We start from the raw sequence: 20,830 nt of genomic DNA on the forward strand, positions 1-20,830 counted from the left end.
CATGCACACGGGGCGAGAGGCCTGGCATATGCTGCTGTTTTTATGGCACTGCAGACTCACTCTGCGCTCCCCCAACGGCATCTGTTTGGTTGGTGTGTGTATGTGTGTGTGTGTGTATGTGTGTGTGTGTGAGCATTATGAGGGGTGGGGGGCGTTCCCCTTTGCCCTGCGCCTGGCTTTGTTTTGCCATTTCCAGCTTGAGGGGGTGGTATCCGTGGAAACGGATTTGAATTTCAAGCCAATTTAGGGGCTGGAGAGAGAACGAGGGGTGGGTGAGTTTTGGTGGGAGCCAGAGGCGTTTCCAGGAATTACTGGAGGTAGCGATGCCACAGTCAGGGGCAGCTTTATATATCCTCTTTAAGTACGGAACATAAAATATGATGTGTGAATGCAGCAGAGCAGCTGGATTTCATATTCATAAATATGCCCACATTTTATGAGGTCTACAAGAGCTACTCGGAGTGTATAAGAGGACAGGATGACATTTTTAAGCTAAACCTGGGGGAATAAATAAATGAAAGACACATTTCATTGTCATTTGTTGTTGATTTCATTATTTAAAAACACCTCAAAAATAGTTTCCTTTTCCTTTCACTGACATCAAATTAAAAACAGTTTTCAAGGAAGTTTTATTCTTCAGAAGTTTGGTCCTTATAAATATGCATTATATACAAAATAATATTATAAAACATATAAAGAGCAGTGTGTCATATTTAAATTAAACTCTGGAAATAATCATTTAAAAAATTACATTATTGGTTCTGTATTTTTGAAATTTATTATAGGCAGGCAGTGGTGTGACAGTCTCTTCTCCTTGTGTTTCAGTCTCTTTTTTTGTCCTCAGTCAGTTTGCATAAAAAAACACTTCTATGCAAGCTTTCTCTTGGATCTTGCTGGCACAGCACTGACTATTGCGCTCCTGTGGTTTTCTCTTCGAATCCCTGTTGATTGAAAGTATTGTCCTCGATTTATTTTGTAGTGCAAATGATCCAAGGAACAGACAAGGGCACAAGTTAAGCATTCAGACCTCCTCTTCTTTAAGGCTTCTAGTGAATTTGGGCTGCATACAATCTTCAGCGTTGCGTGGAAAAAAAAGTCCAACCAGTCATTTTTATGTGATTGACAGTTGAAGATTAGTTTCAGACATTCAAAAATCTCAGTGTTTGGATTGTGACAGTGGGTGAGTTCACTCGTCTCGACCCTGAGTCTTGCATAGCAGGCGAAGATGGCAGGAGTGAGTGTGGAGGGGGCGGGGTCAAATCTTAGGCACCTTTTTACTGATTGGTTGGCTGTTAAAGTCTCCATGATTATCACACGAGGCTGGGTTAGACTCAAGGGGCAACGATCCACCTTCACCTCCTCCTATCGTCTGAGATTATAAATTAATGTCTTATTTCTGTAGTCAGTCTATCCGCCAGTCTGTTTCTCAACTGAGAGAGGTCCTTTACTGTACATGTTTTGCATACAAACACTCAGTCAACATAAAGTTTCTCAGTCCTGGTTTTTTGTTGAGTTTTTTTCCCCTCCAGTTCTCAAGTGTTACAGAGCAGCAGTGGACATCTCAAACAATCTCCAGTCTCTTCTCAGCATTTGTAAACAATCCAGAATATTGAATTCTGCCTCGATTGTGTCTTGTTTTCCTCCTTCCCTTGATTTCAGACCCCTCACAGTTTATACCTGTGGGAAAAAAGCAGAGGAATATTCAAGCAGGAGTCCTTCAAAATAAAATCCCCCAAATAACCCCAAAGCTGAAAAATCTCTTGTGTTTTCACAGCGTTTGTTGAACTGCGAGAGGTCACACGCTCCAATATCAACAATATATTTTCCTTGGAAGTGAACACCTAAAAAATTCCACTAAATGCCACAGCAGTAAAACATAGTACCTCTGAGACCAAGCAGAGCCAAACATGTGTGAGGAATCAGTATAAGTTTGGACTTCAGGTCATGATATGGCCAAGATAAAGAATAGCCACTGTAATTTAGACAAACCTATAATGCAGAAGATTTGGATTCCCTAAGGTTCACTCCTCATACTAGAATACACCCTTTCTACACATAGCATCATCCCCATGGGTCAGAATAGTTCAGTGCATTAAAGAGGGATTGTGCATTTGGGAGGCTGTGGAGCGGGATCTGCGGAAATGCTGATGAAGATGTGAGTTTTTGTTCTCTTACCTCTGTTGCTATGACGCACTCCCTCCTCTCTTCCGCTATAACAAATACCGACTGGTACATGGAGTCTCTTGAGGAACATATCGTTGATATCCTACACTCTGGCTTTTCACTGCGAAACACAAATCACACTGAGTGTTAACACAAACTAGAAGCACATGGCAGAGCTTAGCATTAGGCGTGCATGTATACAGTGAGGATAGGGCTTGATATATAAATGTCAGATGTATATAAACGGAGTGTTACAATTACAAATCACGACTGTGTGGTTTGCTAGCTTGAAAACAACATAATTGGAGCTCATTCTTGGTTTCAAACAACTGTGTGTGAGTGAGAGCAGCCATTAACAGTTATTACCCCTCAGCAGGGTTCAAATGTACACATCATAGATAGAGGAAGCCGGGGGAAATGTCAGAGTTTAACACACATCACATGCTATAAACATGTTTTTTTTGCACAGATATGGATAAAGTGGTTTCTCTTACCTGTACATTCTACTTAGGGGCATTTTTTCTTCTAAACATTTGTCATAAATAAGACTTTTATCCTCTTGTGATTTTTCATCCTTGAACTCCTTTGACTTAGAGTTATACGAGTCCAAGTGATAGTTTTTGTGAATAAAGTTCGATTTCTCTGTATCGCAGTCCACCTCCAGGCCAACTTTCTGGTTGTTGTTTTTCAGCTGTGCCTCTGGGATCAGGTTGTCTTTTTGCACATTAGACATATTGTTCATAGTCTCTGTGTCCCTCTGCTCTCTCTGGGCCTGCCTGTGGATGTGCCTCAAAGCCAAGCCCACCATGCACAGCAGCACCAGGAGAGCCACCAGCCCCACAGCCAGAGAAACTGCTGCCCACTGGAAGCCATCTTGGATCTCTACAGGAGAGGTGACCGCAGCAAAGAACTCGCAGCGAGGCCCGGTGAAACCAGGTGCGCAGGTGCAGGTTGCTGGAGGTTTGCCTGGTCCGCCTCCTCCTGTGCAGACACCCCCGTTGAGGCAGGGAAGGAGAGAGCATTCATCCAGGACTCGGTCACAGTTGCGCCCATCGAAACCTGTTGGACAGGCGCAGGTGTAGTCGCTGATCCGATCTTGGCAGGTTCCTCCATTTAGGCAGGGGTTCCCTGCACACTCATTGATGTTGATTTCGCAGCGCTGGCCAGTGAATCCAGCACGGCAGCTACATACACGCATGCCACCATCGATCAGACAGAGACCACCTACAGAGCAGAGGAGGAGAGAAGAGTTACCATCAACAAACAGAGCTAGCATTAGGGACAAGGATAACAGGCATTTCAACATCAGACACAGCATTATCTCCATCAACCTTCCCATGAGGCCTCTTGAGTTCACACATCTCCATCAAACCCACAAAGTGACCACAGCACACAGTATTGTTTTCCAACCCCAGAGCCTTCCATGTTTACAAGAAGACAGAAATCGAGCTGCGCTGGATATTTGTCCCCTTTCATCAACAACTGCAGCGAGCTGTGGCGACATTTACAAGCTGCTGCTCGGAGCTGCTGAGTGTTTACATGGAGGACAATAGACACCAAGTTCCCACCGATTCCTGTTGTTCCGCACTGCTTCCAGTTGCAGGAATTTGCAGGAGGGGGGAAGAAAAATGAGGGGAAGTTCAGTGAGGAGGGAAAGGGGGGCAAAGAGGGGAGGAAGACCGTACCATTAGCACAGGGAAGCGACGTGCACTTGTCCACTCTCTTCTCGCAGTTTAGTCCGGTGTAACCACGGGGACACTCGCACATATAGCTGCGGCCATTGTCCTTCTCCCAGCATTTGCCACTGTGGAAGCACGGGGAGTCAGTGCACGTCAGCGAGCTGTGCTCGCAGTGGGAGCCCTCGAAACCTTGGGGACACGAGCATGTGTAACCAGGCTCCAAATTCTGTGGAAAAGAAAGGAGAAGTTAGGAGGATAATCAAAACATGGAGAATCAGATACAAGAAAGTCTGATGTTTGTTTTTTAGCTTACTGTGCATATTCCATCGTTCCTGCAGGGGTTGCTGTCACACTCCTGCATCTCTAGCTCACAGTTGACCCCTGTGAAACCAGGCAGGCAGGTACACGTATAACTGCCCTGTCCTGTGTTCATACAGGTGGCGCCGTTCACACAGGGCCGATGATGGGTGCAGAAGTTCAGGTCTGAAAGAGAGAAAAGAGTGTTTGTTTAACAGCTAGCCTGCAGGAGGAAAACCAATGCTATGTAGCTAGCTTCAGAGGAAACCTAATTTGCTAATGCTTTCAAGTTAATTCAAATGAAAACAGTGTGTAGGTAACATGAGAGGATCTGTTAAAAAGGACCAGCAGCAGTGGTCTGAGCTGTGGGTGTACCTTGGTCACATAATAGGCCTCCCCAGCCCTCCTGACAGTTACACTGCCATGGCAGCTGGCAGGTGCCGTGCTTACAGGCCGGGTACTTCTTACACTCGTCGCAGAAAGTGCCCTGCCAGCCCTCTCTGCATCTGCAAAAACGCAAAACAAGTTCCTTGATTAATCACTGACTCTTCAACATAAACATCTTAGAGTTGTCATGAATAACACACCTGAAAACTGCCACTGTTTAATAAAAATATATTCATTGACTTTGATTAAAATAGTGCAGAGTAGACATTTGTGATGTTTAGCCCTGCCGTGGATTAGGGCAAGTACAATACGTAAGGGGCCATTAATCATGTAAGTAGACATAAAAAGTACCAAAAAGCGATAAATAATACTAATTAATCACTTTAATTTTGATTTTAGAATAAGTGCATGAAACTGTATCACACCACGGCATTGCTAGCACATCTTTTCTCTCAGCCGTATAACATCATCACACAGCACTTACTGCATACACGCATCTTTTTGTGTTACCATAGTGAATAATGATATTTGTAATGCGCACACAATCAATATGAATTCAGAAATGACAGGATAAGTAAACAGCCAACACATTTTTAAAATATCATCAAAGTATGTACCACACATTAGGAATAAGTAATGATAAACGTGATAATGTAAGGTGAAGTACTGCTTTAAAAATGTCTGGCAGCCGGCCAACAGTGGAACCATTTTTTTCCTCTTTTCCCATGAATATCTATTTCTCACAGCAATGTGCAGAAACCTTGTGAGACTGTGAGATTGTGGGACTTAAGATGTACTTTTAAGGTTGCAACATATTCTGCTGAGTGAGTAAAGGCATGGGCGCAGCGTGACAGTGTAGGGTATCGAAAGGGGTTTAACCCCAATTTGGGTCAGTTTTAGCGGTGGGAATCATGGATTTGTGTCTAAAAAAGAGGGCAAAATAGGATTCAAGAGGAGTTTCTCACAGCATGGGGAGTGTGTCTGTCTGTGAGTGAGCATGTGAGCGTGTGTTGTGTTGTGTTGTGTGTGTGTGTGTGTGTGTTTGTGTGTGTGTGTGTGTGTGAAATATTCTTGCTTGTGAGTGAGTGAGACAGGGAAGTAACAAGAAAGGAACACAGGAATCAGAGAAGTCAGTTACTGATGCAGGGAAACATGAGAGGGGATAGCATTAAATTTAGTTGAACTTCAGCCTCACTGACGGGCTTCACAGTGCAAATTGCAGACAAGTCTATGTTCATCGATAAAGGATGAAACATCCCGCTCCAATTAGTTGTATAATTTCTTAAATTCAATATTTGATCATGTTAAATCATCTTGGAAGTGAAAATGGATTGTAGATAAACAAAACTAAAACTTCTCTGTGTGGATTTAACTCCACTGTTCCCTTATGTGTTTCGTTCAACGCTTCACAAGCAAACACCTATTTCAACACTATATTATTATTAATACTTACACACACTCGCCAGGTTTGGAGCAGTTTCCATTCCTCTCACTGCAGCCCTCCAGACAGATCGCTGAAGCAAAGAGGAAAAACACATAAACATACTGTCAGACTGTTGCTTCTTTAAAATTAGTATCATCTGTCAGACATTTCATATTAAAGACAGAACTTTCATACTGATAAAACTTGATGCAAAACATTGGCCTTCTAACAAGATGCACTGTTAGAAGCAAATCTAAAAGTATTACAACAATGTAACTAACCCTCATACCAAGGCTACCCCCTCTCTCCTGAAATAGCAAACTATGAACCTTTATTTTGAAGTTCAAGAGGACTCGGTCTCAACTTTAAAAGTTTTCATGTGATCTAAACCTGTCCGCCACACCCCCAGCTGTCACAGACGGAACTCTGTTGAGGGTTTGTTTATCCCGTTTTAAGTATACCGTGCCGGTCTTTGCATGCATGACACTGATTCTCGGGACTACATATCAGGCTGCTGACGGTAAGCGGCCGGTTTAGTCCAGAACAGATGCTCGCTCTCAATAGCAGACAGCTGTCACTATTGTTGTTTGTGGTCTGCCAGAACCATATTTGCAGCTGCTACTACCGCGCGCCCAACAATGGGGGGGACTAACCATCGATGGCGCGTGGCGGATAATAATGCCGCGATTAACCTCGGCGCGTGCTGTCGCCCGAGCTCCTCCTATGTCAATGCTCGCGCGCACTCCTTCCACTCGCCCGCGGATTATGTACCCGGGCACGCGCGGTACAGTAGTAAATGAGATGCATGAAAGATGCTTTTCAAGGATATCAACACGAATTGTCATCTGTAATTTGGATTTCACTACGATTTGAAACATGGAATGTCATATCTGTCATATCTATACTGACAAGCTAATTATCATTTACATCTGAGCTCATTAGCAACCATGTTTGCCATACTTAGGCTAGTTTATTTTTATCTAAAACTTACAGAGTAAGTTACTGCTCAATGGTGCTTAAATGCTCAGTTTCTTCACCCTCCTCCTCAAGCATGTAGGCCAAAATGAGCAGGCTTGTTTAAAATTGATGTATGGGAGTGCAAGAGAGGCAAAATTATAGTGTCTGAAAGATGCCCCATCTATCTTTCACGTGTATATTTTCTGTAGTCACTCACGATTGATGTGTCTGTAATTGCAACACGTGAGCCCATCTGGTTAGTATTTGGCGCCACTGTCAAAATAGCACATGCCAATTTCTCTTTCACCACCGGGTGACATGGATGACAGATCCGATGTCACCCATGTGGTCGCATACATCCAGCACATGGTAACTATTACTCTCACGGTGCCTCTTTCCAATCTACTCTTTGATTAATTTGTTTTGGTGAAAAGGGTCCTTGGTATCATGGAGCCAAATGGCATCGGGCCTCCACATAGGCCCCATTCAGAGCCTCCCAAAAACATGGGAGTGTTGCTCTGTGATTTTCGCCAAGTGGGTTTGTACATGTATAATGTGCCTGTTGTCATGCTAAGCTGTCTCTGCCTCAACCCATATTCATGAGCATTCACAAACCCACAACGAATTACACATTGCACAAATTATATGAGGCGCATATCTATGAAAAATGCACTCTACACCCAAATTGCCCATCAGAACTGCCAGATATCAAAACGTCATGTCTTGTTAGAGCAGTCATCATCCTGTGGCCTTAATGATAATGACCCCTGAGTGACTTTACAGCTCAATAGCAGCCAATATCTGAAATTGCTCACATATCGTTTTTCCTCTCAAGGGCCAGAACAAAAATAAAGAACGGTCAAAGGTCATAGTTCAAGAGAAGCCCCTTCAGAACCTGGTTTAAGGCTTTCTACACTAAGAAGAGTAACCATCATTGCATATATCAACTGCTAGGGCACCATAAAAGTCATTTGCAAAAGTCTGGCTGACTCCCACATGTTAAAAAATCTCAAAGCAAAGCTGAATAACAAAATCTCCAGTGTCAAATTAACAAAAACAAGACCAGACTTCTGGTGTACAGTAAAATCAGCCAGGAGCAGGTCTAATAGAAGACATTTATTATATTTCTTACGTTCTTCACAGTATTTTCCCTTCCAGCCCGCCAGGCAGGACAGCTGCCCGTCCCTGTTGCAGGTGTAGTGTCCAAATCTGTCGTCCCTGGGCGAGCATTTTTTGGAACAACTTTCTCCATAGTAACTTTCATTGCAGATGAATCGGTACGAGTATCTCAGCTCTGTCTCTGTCTGTTTTCCAGTCTGCATGTCTTGAGACCAGTCAGTCCCTACACCCAGCTGTTTTTGGACTGCAAAAAAGCTAATCAGGAAGTCTGGGTTGTTGGTATCTAAAGAAGGAAAAGGAGAAAAGAAGCAGAAGTTAATGTCTGATATGTTGTTTATGTTCTAGCACTATTAAGGTTTTATGTTAACAAATGCATCATAAATGGCCTGCAGGTTCAAAAGTAATCTACCTTTGATTTAATAACCTGCCCATTATCAAGCTGCATCCCTTATCAAACCCCATACAGCTTAGATGAAAGATAAACTCAGGTTGAAATTTCCTCTTTCTTTTCCGTCAGCAAAAACATTCCCAGGCCCAGTCCCTTCTTCCAAAGGGCGGAACAGAGTAAGGTGTAAAATACAGGAAGATGCAGTCAGGGCTTTTTGGCAGGCACTGTGTATTCTCACCAGTGCTCACTGCTCGTTCCCACGCCAAAAATAAATCAGAGGAAGTTCAATTGTATTGGGTATAAGAATGAAAAAGGTGTTCTGAAGTTCATAACAAAGGAGAGAATAGGTGTGAAAATGTGTGAAAATGATGACCATCAATAAAGAGGTGAAGTGGAATAGGTTGGGGTTTTGATTTGGATTTAATTGTCCACACTTCTGCTCTTTTCAGGTGTATGTTTTTTTTGCAAAACTGGCAAGTAGTTGAAGAGGCTCATGTGTGAAATGAACAAGAAGAGCTCCCTCTTGTGGTTGAAAATGGTGCACTTACCCACAGGTAGGTTTCCATAAGGTGAATGCCAGGCTTCAATTATTAATGAAAATGACCCCTAAGGAGGAAATACATACAGTCGATTAGAATCTAATAGACTCATTTTGAAAGATATTTATATATAATTTAGAAAGTTAAGTTGACATTTTGACCCATTCATTGTATTTTATAGACTGATGATGGTGAAAAAGCATGAAGTAATTACAATGTTGGCCTTGTGGATTTTACAATAAACGTCTTATAGAATTCCAATTTGTTTACAGAGGGAGTATTAACTAAAGTGATGGATTAGATGAGCTGACCAATACAAATGCACTGCAGCTCCAAAAATAACAACGGTTGCTGCAGTATAACAAATAAAGTAGATGTTATGCTCCATGCGCTTACCGGCCAGCCAAAGTTGAAAGGTATCTGAATCGGTCTGGGTAAAGTGCCACTGTCCTTGGCGCTGAAAGAGTTCGTCCCCAGCACCCCTGTCATCATACTTCCAAAGATGCAGTGACCTGGCGATACCACTGCCTGATAGTTTTTCAAGCATATTCTAAAATAAGTCCTGCAGTTGGGTTTGCAAGCGTTCCCGTTCGCCAGCAAACCTTTGTGGTTTTTAAATTCGTGCAGATCGAGCTCAAAAACACCGGAGCCAAATACCTAAAAGAGAAAGAGATAGAGATTTAAGGAAAATATCGGTGCGGTTTTATATTGCTTAATCTTGGAAATAAAAAGAAAAAGTGGCTCTCCATCTGCATTATTCTCATCCTCTCGTATACCTGTGTTATCAACGTGGTGCTGAATGCGATTGTAAAGGTGAACCAGGCTGCCATCCTTCTCGCTTCTCCAAGGCAGCCGCGTCACCAGCCAATGAAGCAGCAAAACCTTCCAATTCCAAAGTATTTACACCAAGGTAAACAAATTGAAAATATGAAGAAAGCTTTTAAAAACACGTATAAATCCTTCTTCACTCCCAGGGAGTTCTCCCTCAGCTCCTCGTTGCCGTGCGTCAAAAGCGTACAGAGGAAGCGTTCCCAATCTCCAAGTTATCCAAAGGTGAGTGAAAGAGAAATATCCCCAGCCGTGCGTCTGTCAGTCAGAAGGCGTCCCTTCCTCGCATGGTACTGTACTCCACAAATAGTCCCCTCCGCTGTGTGCGCGCGGCTCAGAGCTTGTTTTGGTGCTGGACTTGGTGCGTAAATGCGCCACGGATGTTCACCACTCGTCTTATTACTCCTGAATGAACCGTGGTGTGTCTCCTCCCAGATATATAGACTTGCACTGCACTGCTCATTGCATAAACTGTCAATCACCCCAACTGACACCGCCCACTTTACATATTCAACCCCCTTCCCTTCCAACCCAACAACAATTATCCAGATTTAATACCCACTGGCACTGCGCTCACTGACCACCATGGATACTGGGCGATTATTAACAAGCCCGAACATCTGTTGACTTATTTTTAGCGCACAATACGCCGGACGCGCGTTTACTCACTGTGGACAGTGAGCGAGGACAATGAAGGAGAGCTGAAAGTTCGAAAATAAAAAGCAGGATTATAATTATTGTCTTGATCCTCCTCGCACCTTTTAGCCCCTTGTTCCACTCAATTGCACGCTTAATTAGTGCCCACTACAACACTGGAACCGTGCGCACTATTGCCCCTATGGGGTCAAATGTGCCTCTCCCTTGGGCTGTATCACAAACAATGAGACAAGAAATGCGATTAGAAAAAAGGGAAATCTTCCCAGCATTAGGTGTAGGCCAACTGAACGTTATATGTCCACTGTCTTTATGGCTTTTCCGGTATTTTAAAGCAAAACAGACCCATATCTCTGTACATAGCGCAAATTAATGTCACAACATTTATCTACAAAATGTATATTTTGAAATGCTCATATTAAATAATCATCATACTGTTAGAAATACAACACGTTTCCTATTACGCACGGGTGCACAGGCCCACGTTCTGTCCACATTGCTATCCTAATATGTTATTTAGGGTGTGTTTCATCTCCGTGGTGGCGTGTGCCCCTTCATGCCCACCCATGCGTTTTACGGTTTAGTGGAAGCGTGCCTCCCATTGTTGCGGCGCGTGCCCCTCTCTCGCCCTCATGCGGGTGTAATGTGCGGGACGGGAGACATAACTATTCAGCTGTATGCAAATGAGCTCTCTCTCTCTCTCTCTCTCTCTCTCTCTCTCTCTCTCTCTCTCTCTCTCTCTCTCTCTCTCACACACACACAAACTCACACACACAATCACATGCATGCCGTAAAATTGGTTTATCCATCCCTGTAGCCTAATAGGAATGACACAGGGCCCACGTGCACAGCGGATTGAGATAGAAGATTTAATTTGATGGCCTGAAATTGACAGTTGTGATGCGCGCGAAAATAAACATCCTTGGATCAGTATGCCACGAGCCAAAATTACTTTACACAGTCTCAAATGATAAAAAAACATTATTTAGGCCACTAAATAATTACTATTTCAAACTAAACTATTACTTATCTTAATGAATTTGATCCTACCCAAAATTCCTAGGCGGAGCAGCCCGAGAAAGATAGTTCCCAAAGAAATCAAAGAAATACGCAAAAGAAAAGACGTCCAGTGCAAGCAGTGGTTATGGGTTTGATTGTGCAAGAAAAGTAGCTCTACCTCAGTGTTTTTTCTCGTACACATGGGTTGTTTTTTTGTAATCTAATTGGTTGTATTTGTTATTCGATCGCCCGTGTCTCTCTCATTTACCATCTGGTGGGAGACTGGCAGCCCGACGCACCGTTTTGTATCGTCTGTTCACGGAGGGGGCGAGCCAATTTTCTCCAACCTGTTCATCTACATGCTGTTTGGCATCAGTAGCGCCGTTTGTGCGGGAAGAACTACAGTAATAACACTCTGAAGGATGTGTTATTTCCCATGTTGTAGAGGCTGGAAATATCACAGAGACCCTAATGCAACAGGATACAATCATGGCACATGGAGGAGATACAGTGTGCTTTTGTAAAATCTGATTTGAAGTAACTTAAGACATTATTAGGTACCAAAATGCTACATTTTGTTGTTATTTATCTGTTTGTGTAATTGTGTTAGTTGTTTGGATAATATCAAATATGTAACACACAAAGATGTAAAGTAGTAGGGCAACAATTTATCAAGCTCCCCTTGACACTATAGGCTTTATAAAATTTGTAAATCAATACCATCTTTTTAGGTATTGCCTCTGAAAAGAGATTAAAAGTTCCATATTACTTCCAAAACGTAATAGCTTGTGACTTAATCTGAGATATAGGGGCAGAAAATGGATGTATAAATGAATGTCTCTTAAGAGAAAATAGTTTTCATGCTCTTCCATTGTTGATTCTGCCTTGAACTCCACATGATCTCTGCATGTTTGCCTTTCATCTGTTGTTTTCCTACAGTAGCTGTGCACTGTTGAGAGTGAAAATGGAAAGCATCTATATTTATTCAGTGTTTATACGAGGCAGGCATAGTGGATCGTTTGAATGCTTGTCATATTGACACACCTGTTGTGTCTCTGATGGGCCCATAGACACAATGGCATTGGCTTTGTGATCCTGAATACCACACAGCTCCTCTCTGTGTCTAAATTGCTGCTCAGCTACTAATTCTGTCACTTGTTGACTTCACAGTGATGATGGTGCTTTTGAGATTCAAACTAAATCTCAGCCTAAAAACAGTCTTTGGGTGTTTTCTGCCTTTCATAGCAACAGCACCACTATTCATCTGCTCCTAATCTGTTTGTCCCCCCCCCCTGGATGGTAAATGGTGCTGAGATTCCAGGTTTGCCCTTATTATTGCCCTGCTGTCCTGCCAGTAATAGCCTCTAATGCTGAATATTACCTCTCTTATCTCCTTTTATGGCTGTAAGTCTCCAGTCTAGCTACCATGAAAGTGCTGTAAAAAAGGTGATACTTGTAGTTTATAGTAGGTTTCACAGGTGAGCACAGCTGATAAAACAAAACTCTCTCCTCTTTGGGTAAAAGTAAATTTACATCTGAGCTGTGTGTTTTTTTCCACAAGGCTACAGCAGCTATACTTCATAATAATGTTGTCAGATGGCCCTGGCTTTTATTGTACTGCTTACACCAGACACACATGTCGCATGTTGATTTATGATAACAACCTGTTCAGTTTGAAAGAACTTTGTCAAAAATAGATTCAAATGTTCAAGTAGAACAAAAACCTTCTTTTTTAAAATCATTTTGATACCAATACCGGCACCAGAAATACAGCAGATATGACATGTAACCCTTTTACGTTGAGTGGTGTAAGGCAGGAACTGTCACTACTTCTTGATACTTTTACCCGTCAGCAGTACATTGGTTTACATGCTTTGATGCAACAACACTTTAGACACTTTAAAAGAACTACACATTGTTTATCGGCTTCATGGGTGAAAATAAAGAAACAATGATCTCTCCAACAAAAAAGTCAGCTTCTTGCCTTCTCCTCTGCATCGCCCACAATAGTAACAACACGCTTCTTTCATGTTGCTTCTTAAAAATAATGGCCCTTTTCCACTACACAGTTCCAGACCTACTCTACTCGACTCGACACTACTCGGTTTGGGTGCCCTTTCCACCAGCCCGAGTACTGACTCACGGTGGGCGGGTCGTCATAACACAGCTGCCCGAAACTGGTTCACATCATTTTGAACGCTACACAAACACAACAATCACAAACAATGGAGCACATGGAGGCAACGGTGAACTTGCTAACCCTAACCTCGTCAACGGACCACGGAAAAGCTTTGCGTGCAGACATTGTGTTGTTTTTTTAAAATGGCGGGTTTGATTCCTGTGTTGGGCGTCGCGCTCATGACTCTTCGGTGACGACATTCTCTGACCAATTAGTGGCCGGCAGTCCGTCAACGTCACCTTTTAGTATCGGCTCAGCTCGCTTGGAACCAGAGCAGAGCAGGTACGAAAAACTGGTATCTGACACGAGGTACCGTGCCCGTGGAAACGCAACACAAACCAAGTAGAGTCGAGTCAAGTCAAGTAGAGTAGGGCTAAGACGGGCTGGTAGAAAAGGTCCATAAGACAACGGGGGCGCCGTTGGCCTAGCGGTCTAAGCATGCGTCCCATACACAGAGGCTATAGCCCTCGTCGCAGAGGTTGCAGGTTTGATTCCAGCCTCGACCATTTCCTGCATGTCCTCCCCCACTCTCTACTCCCCACATTTCCTGTCTCTCTTCAGCTGTCCTGTCCATTAAAGGCGAAAATGCCCAAAAGTATAACTTAAAAAAACAAACAAAAACAAGACAACGGTGAAAGCTACTAATCCACACAAAAGACACTTGACCTCCATCTACTTTATTGTGTCTAGCTGCTATAATGTCATGTGGGCGGGCTACACCCTGAGTTGCACTGCTGTGATGTCGCGTTGTACAGTGGGTATGGTCAGTGTCTTGAGCATATAAACAACAGATTTGAATAGATCATAACCCATGTAAACAGATGATAAAGAGTTTCAGTCAGAAAAGTGTGAATTGGAATTGCAAAAAGTGGTCACGTAAGCCTAGGTATTGTGATAATGGTGTCCTAGTATGTGATTTACTTTGCGTTATGGCATTGTGGAAGTGTGAGAGGCACGATGTGAACTTACAGAGGTAGCTTCACACACAACGCTGTTCTGCCTTTGTGACGCAAACATGATATTAGCTCGTAAAAAAACTGACTCACCAAATCACAAATCATTCCCTCTTCTTACTTATAACAAAGCATGACACTTCATTAATAAAGAACAGTAAAACATTGTTTCAAATTAAATGCCAATGTTTCTCTGACACTAGAGTACACGTGGTAAACTTTAAGGAGCTGCAAGCCTAGCTATCGTAATGTAAGCTTTACTAGTTTGTAGGTTGTAAGTTTACTGTCTCTCTTTATTGTTTGTTGTTCCTGCGGTTTTTAAGAGGACTCATATTCAATGAAAAGGTCTCCTACTCTCCAAAACAACCTGACCCGATAATAAAGAACAACACATACACTGAATCAAGTCGCCTCATGTTAAAAATTAGTGTCTCAACAATGCTCTAAAGCAGAAATTAAATAAAGATGTGTCAAGTTAACATTGTATAAAAGAATAAGGATATTTTAGTGGTAAAAATAAACACAAGAGAAGCCCAGTTAAAGTTTATTGCATGTCTGCAGTCACAAACACTTTCAATGGAGGAGCTGTGGCAGAGCTGAGCTGCTGTCAACAGCTGCTTTCTGTGGTTTTATTTATAACACGCCTCACTCAAAAAGCATTGTATTAGTACACTCTTATGCAATGCCAGGCAGCAACCGGAGCCTGCAACGAACCGACTGCTGTGATGCGCCTCATACCGAGACTGTTTGGACCCATTCACTAAACCACAAGCTGGGACGCTGCATATATTAAGATACTGCATCAAAGCTGTTTGCTTCTCAGCTACACAGCAGGGTGCCACTGACCAGAATTCAGTTCAGAATCAAGCTTTCTTTTTAAACGCTTTGATGTTTGCATGCATGTGTGGACAGGCTTGATGTGGGTGCTGCGGAACATGAAGAAAGCATCTTGTGTCCTGTCTGCTTTCTCTCGCCTAGTGTTCCTCAGAGAGAAAACTTTTGGGGTCTGTAGGTCCGATTTAAATTGTTCAAGTCTGCTGCACAGATGCTTTTCTGATTGTTTGTAGATTTGAGGGATGTTGTTGAGAAAGCCACGGTTCCTGTTCTCACCATTCTGGTCAGTTCTCATGAATAAACTGTGATCTTCTGACAAGGACACATAAACAGGTTGATGTGTGAGAGAGTGGACACGAGAATATCTATTGTTGTGGATGGAATGTGGAGAATGCTGCGGTATTAAATATGAAACAAGAATGCCACCATGACAATAGGCTCAAATTTTATCACCTACTTTTACAAAAAAAAGGAGAAACAGATTCAACCCTTCTGTTTATGGGAAGACATCAATAATACAGCTCTTCCTTTGGAGTCTGCATCCGTAGAACAATTTGGAAGATTGTATTTCCCCTCAACCTCAAGATTAATAGGAAATGATTACATAGCAGCATGCAAAATGGAAGGCTTGGGCCAAGTGGTGTAACAGGATTTGGCTTAACTTTGGGTAAAGTTTAACCACACCAGCCCAAAAACTAACAGAAAACGTGCACATGGAAGGTGATAAATATTCAGCAATGTAAGTCCATAAATGAAAGAGACCTTCATTGAGTTAAGTTTTTTTGCCACAGTGTCAACAGGCAGAGATGAAATGTGCCAGACTTTTTTCCTTGGATTGTTTTGGGATGACATGAGTGATCAGGCTATGAATAATTAATCTCTGTTGTTATAGGGTTTTGACCATTCAGAATCAAGCATTTAACACAGCAAGGATATAACTATGATTATAATGCACATTTGGGCAAATTGATTGCGATGGATTTACTATCACTAAATATCACCCGTTACTTGCCTCAGAAAATAAATTAAAACATCATGCACAAGAAAATCAGCACCAGACTTGATTCAAGGTCTTCATGTATAGGGGTTGTAATTAGCTTGACAGTAGAGGCTACAACACAAATATGAAAAGTTTCAGAATTTATAACTTATGTAACCATTGCTTTTGACATATTTAAACTCTTTTTTTTTAACACAAATAATTTAAATTGTGTCTTTCTATGTTAGAGAAAAAGAAAGATTCTGCCTCCTCAGGTAACACGTGGATTCATTTAAAGGTCTAGCCAGTTTTCTGTGCCTTTTCTGCTGATACAACTAATAAAAGTAACAGCAGCACAGCAGGTGAGATCAATTTAAACTTTATGTTATGTGAATATGACAGTAGATTAAAAAGTCTCTGTATACTCTGTATAGGTCTGGAAGGTGGGTCATATTTATCTGATCCCATTTGATGGGCCACCTGTTCTATTGATTAGCAGCCCTCGGCCATATTTACTCTCCTCACTGCAGCTTATGTTTGATGTCCAGCTGGGCTTCATCGTAAAAGCGATATAAATCTTGATTTAAGTGAAGGGAGGCCAATATGTTGCAGCAGATTGACAGTGACGTGGGTAGTAGTAAGACCGGAGGAGGGAGGCAGATTTATGATCTGCTCTGCAGAGCCACAGGTTCAGTTCCCGGCTCTATGCTGGATCCCTCAGAGTCACACCTGAAAGAGCTCCTTTAGGAAGTCACCGCTGACCCACATAAAAAGAAAGTCAGAGAAAATCAGCCATCTCGACCGACTCTTCTGGATTTCTCATTTGTTCTAGTCGCAGGTGAGGGAAATGACCTGCAGAAAGTTGGGTTGTTAAGATGTGTTGGAGTCTTTGATGAGAGTCAAGTGAAAAAGTCAAAATCCTGAAGACCTTTATGTTGTATTTCATTGGATAGAACATGGTTGTTGTTTGTTAGTTATGTGGTTGATAAATTGATGCATTAGTATTTAAAAAATGTTAAGTTGATTTGTATCATATTTGTCAAAAGCAGCATTACAAAGTGTTTTAAAAAACCACAGTGCTGTAGTTGAGTCACCTAATCTTGAGCCAAAGTCGAGTCTTGAGTCCTCAGTGTTCATGTCAAAGTCAAGTCCAAGTCACAAGATAAGAATGCAGTTAAATCTCAGTCAAGTCATCATCACCCCAGTTCAAGTTGAGTTATTATTATTGATTTAATTCATTATAAGTAGGACTGCTGTTCCACCCCAAAATATTCAATGTATGGACCAGCACTTGGTACTTTGGTAATTATAGTGGTGATGACAAGTTCATTGTTGATGATGATAATGGAAGGTTTAAATTGTTTGGTTGCTTCATTGTGGATGTTCCTTATTTTACAAAAAAAATAAATAATTCTTATTTACTTTTGTGCATTGCCTTTACACTGCTTGGCAGTACCTGCATCCAAATTTACTTGCAGCACTTTGTTACTCTTACTGATCTTGTTTCCTCTTGTGTAGATCTTTGCTTGTGTTGTTCTTGTTCTCGTATGTACATTGCTTTGGATAAAAGTGTCTGCCAAATGATATTGTAACATTGTAACATTGTAACATTGTAACATTGTAACCTGGACTGACTGTTTTTGACCTTTTGGATGTGTAGAAAACATTTAATTTATCAAAATTAGATTTTGACTGATCCTGTTAGTGTGTTTGGAGATTTAAATTGTCAACAAAGTTACAGCATTGTGCATCTAGCCTTAACATGCACTGCCTATCTCTAAATGGGGAGACACACTCATTATCTCTGCTGTGGTCAGATCGCTGCAGGTGTCTCATAACCCAACCGTTATTAATCAGAGTTTTAACCAACCAAACAGCTCACTTTAGAGGCTAAGTTATCAACAGTCCAAGTAGGCTAACTAACAGCTTTTTGTTAAAGTTTGAGCTTGTCCTAATCGTCTCCTCAATGGTTGTTTTACATATCAAACAGGTTGCACATCTCTTGCTGTAAGATTGTACATCTGTACATTTGCTTTAAAAATCTTTGAAAGCAAAACTCTTAATACGCGACAATCGTTAGACATTCTGACAAGATAATGGTGGCATGCGGATGGACCCTCGTGCCAGCCCCTGCTCAAAATTGAAAGATTTTTGGGGCCTCGAAACTCACACAAAACAATAAAACAATATGTATCAGTAAATAAGTTTGAGTCCTCTATTTTCTGAGTCCCTCCTCTGTCAATGCTCGAGTCTTAGTCAAGTAACAAGTCCTCAAAATAAGGACTCAAATTGGATCGACATACAGAACTAAATCAAAGCTTGAAGACAATTGTTGATTAGCAGAAAAAAATGCAGCACCTTGGATAAGATAGAGTTACATCAAAAGCTTTCAATATAAATAAGTCTTTATTAGGGTAAATAAGTGATGATGTATCAGGTAGGGGGTTTCTCAGGCACGTCTTTCCACAGCAGAGAAGCCGTAACGGCAAACACTCAAACGGGTTTTGAAGTGTGCAGAGGGCACAGTCAGGAGGTTTCTCTGGCAGCACGCTTGTTGATAAAATGACAGCAATTAAAATGTATATTATAAACACAAAAACAGAAGGTAGTGCGACCTTTTACACTCCAGGGACATTTCTCACGTTTCCCTCTGACATGTTGGCTTCACAGGAGCATGATGCCCCTTAAATCTGACCTGTCTGCCTTTATAACGTTCCCCCACGTATGCTCTGTTTTGGAACTTTCTTTTCCTTTCTTTGACTTTTTGATGTTTACTACAAACAGAAATGCACCAGCACTGACCTGGCCTTTTAACGAGTACACTTTCAACATGAACAAACAGGGCTGTGCCGCAAGGGTGTCGTCATCATCAATAAAAGTCACCTTTTCTGAGAACACAGTGATCTGGAGCAGGAGGAGGGTTAAGGTCAACTTTGGTAAATTTACAAGAGGTTCACACGTAGTTTCTTTATGGCGAAGAGCACAATTTGAAGCTGGTAAGGAATGTAAGCTGTCAAGGTGTAATTGATGTATTTCCGTGTGCTTTTTGGAAGTCACTCTGCCTACTTTAAGCAAAAATCAAACAAGCAGAAAGCCCTCATGATTGAGAAGTATTCCAAACGCAATATACAGGTTTTACATTTAAATGAAACTTCATATTTCAGTTAAAATCTACTCAGGAAAGACACAAAGATGGATTTCTTCAACTGAGAGCACTTTGGAAACCCCCTTTAAATTGGATGCAGTGTGTGGGTAAGTTAACGACATTTATGTATAGGATCATATTATGGGACCCAGGTGGCAATGATTTAGAAAGTCAGACACACACGCTGTGATTACTGACGTGATCTCAGAGTGTATGGTTTGTATAAATTTGCTGCCTGCACTGCACTTCAACTGTTGTAGCCATGGAAACACAGGCTACATATACAGGCTAAATTTAGTGGCAGCAGCTCCTGAGGTTGATAAAAGCACCAGATATCATTCACCATGAGCGGAGAAGCTTTATTCAGATAAGTGGAGGAACCACACCGCTCTCTGATATCAATTCTGCAGTCTATGTGGTCTACAATAAAGACCACAGTTTAATATATAGGAAATAAAAAATAACACATAATACCAAACTTAATGAGTCTTGTGCCTCAAAGGGAAGAAATTATTGAATTCTTTTTTAAATTAAAGCCAAGTTATGTGTTTATTTGTATCATTTTTAAACAAAGTGGTATTTTCTGAAGAGTTTATATTTCAGTGATTTAAAAATCGCATCATATCACATATTGTATGAGAAGTGATTGCAAGGACCTACACCCAAGTCCCTCCCCGCACATAAAGGTCCCAGCGGATTGCTGCCACAAATGTGAATGTTTAGTAGTGAGAGTGAAGTGGATGTACACAGTCCCTCCAAAGCCTTTACCACAATGAGATTAGTGTCAGTCGGCAGCATTAATCCCAGTAGTCTCCCAGCAGCAGCAACAGCACCAGGCTGGCCCACAGTGAGCCGAAGGAAAACACGGCGGGGCGACTGAAGGGACTTAACCAAATAATGGATTAATCAGACACAGCCAGAGGAGGAGACGTCTCTTTGTACGACATGTTAGAATAAACAAATCGCAGGATGTCAGTGATATAATAGTGTCAGATGGGGCAGTCTGAGCGACATTATGGAGGACGATTTATTAAAATGTTGGTGTGTTTTAATTAGGGTCTGGTTTTGAAGGGTGTGACCCTAAAATAGGCTTAACAAACCCCATTGATAAGAATAAGTTACATGCTCTGAAATGACAGATTAAATGTTTGTGTGTTCGCAGTTCTTTTAGTAGGTATCATGTTTTTATTCAGCACCATGCAATAATTAGCTGGGTATCCATTTTATAATCTGCGGAAAAATAACTGGAGACAAATATTTAAATATAATTCTCGTTTGAATGATTTCAAAGCAAAGTTCTCCCCAAA

At 41.7% G+C, this 20,830-nt stretch overlaps 1 protein-coding gene across 1 annotated transcript; it reads right to left on the reverse strand.

Annotated features, from left to right (window-relative positions):
* Positions 1–612: 612 nt before the first annotated feature.
* On the reverse strand, positions 613–10,191 carry dll4 (delta-like 4 (Drosophila)). The gene is made up of 11 exons (XM_034699482.1): positions 9,729–10,191; positions 9,349–9,609; positions 8,962–9,019; positions 8,039–8,308; positions 5,980–6,040; positions 4,515–4,645; positions 4,156–4,325; positions 3,849–4,068; positions 2,658–3,387; positions 2,176–2,284; positions 613–1,677 (listed from the first exon to the last, which is right to left on the reverse strand). The coding sequence occupies exons 1-11, from the start codon at positions 9,780–9,782 to the stop codon at positions 1,672–1,674; spliced, it is 2,070 nt and encodes a 689-aa protein (XP_034555373.1). The 5' UTR covers positions 9,783–10,191; the 3' UTR covers positions 613–1,671.
* Between the last annotated feature and the right edge of the window lie 10,639 nt (positions 10,192–20,830).

The sequence above is a fragment of the Notolabrus celidotus genome, chromosome 13 (assembly GCF_009762535.1).
Source record: "Notolabrus celidotus isolate fNotCel1 chromosome 13, fNotCel1.pri, whole genome shotgun sequence".
In the NCBI taxonomy this organism is placed as follows: domain Eukaryota; kingdom Metazoa; phylum Chordata; class Actinopteri; order Labriformes; family Labridae; genus Notolabrus; species Notolabrus celidotus.

Coding starts and splice junctions, on each gene's coding strand:
- dll4 (XM_034699482.1), bottom strand. CDS start 9,782: ATGGCAGCCTGGTTCACCTTTACAATCGCATTCAGCACCACGTTGATA. Junction 4,326..4,514: donor AGGCCTATTATGTGACCAAG/GTACACCCACAG, acceptor TCTCTCTTTCAG/ACCTGAACTTCTGCACCCAT. Junction 3,388..3,848: donor GTCGCTTCCCTGTGCTAATG/GTACGGTCTTCC, acceptor TCTGCTCTGTAG/GTGGTCTCTGTCTGATCGAT.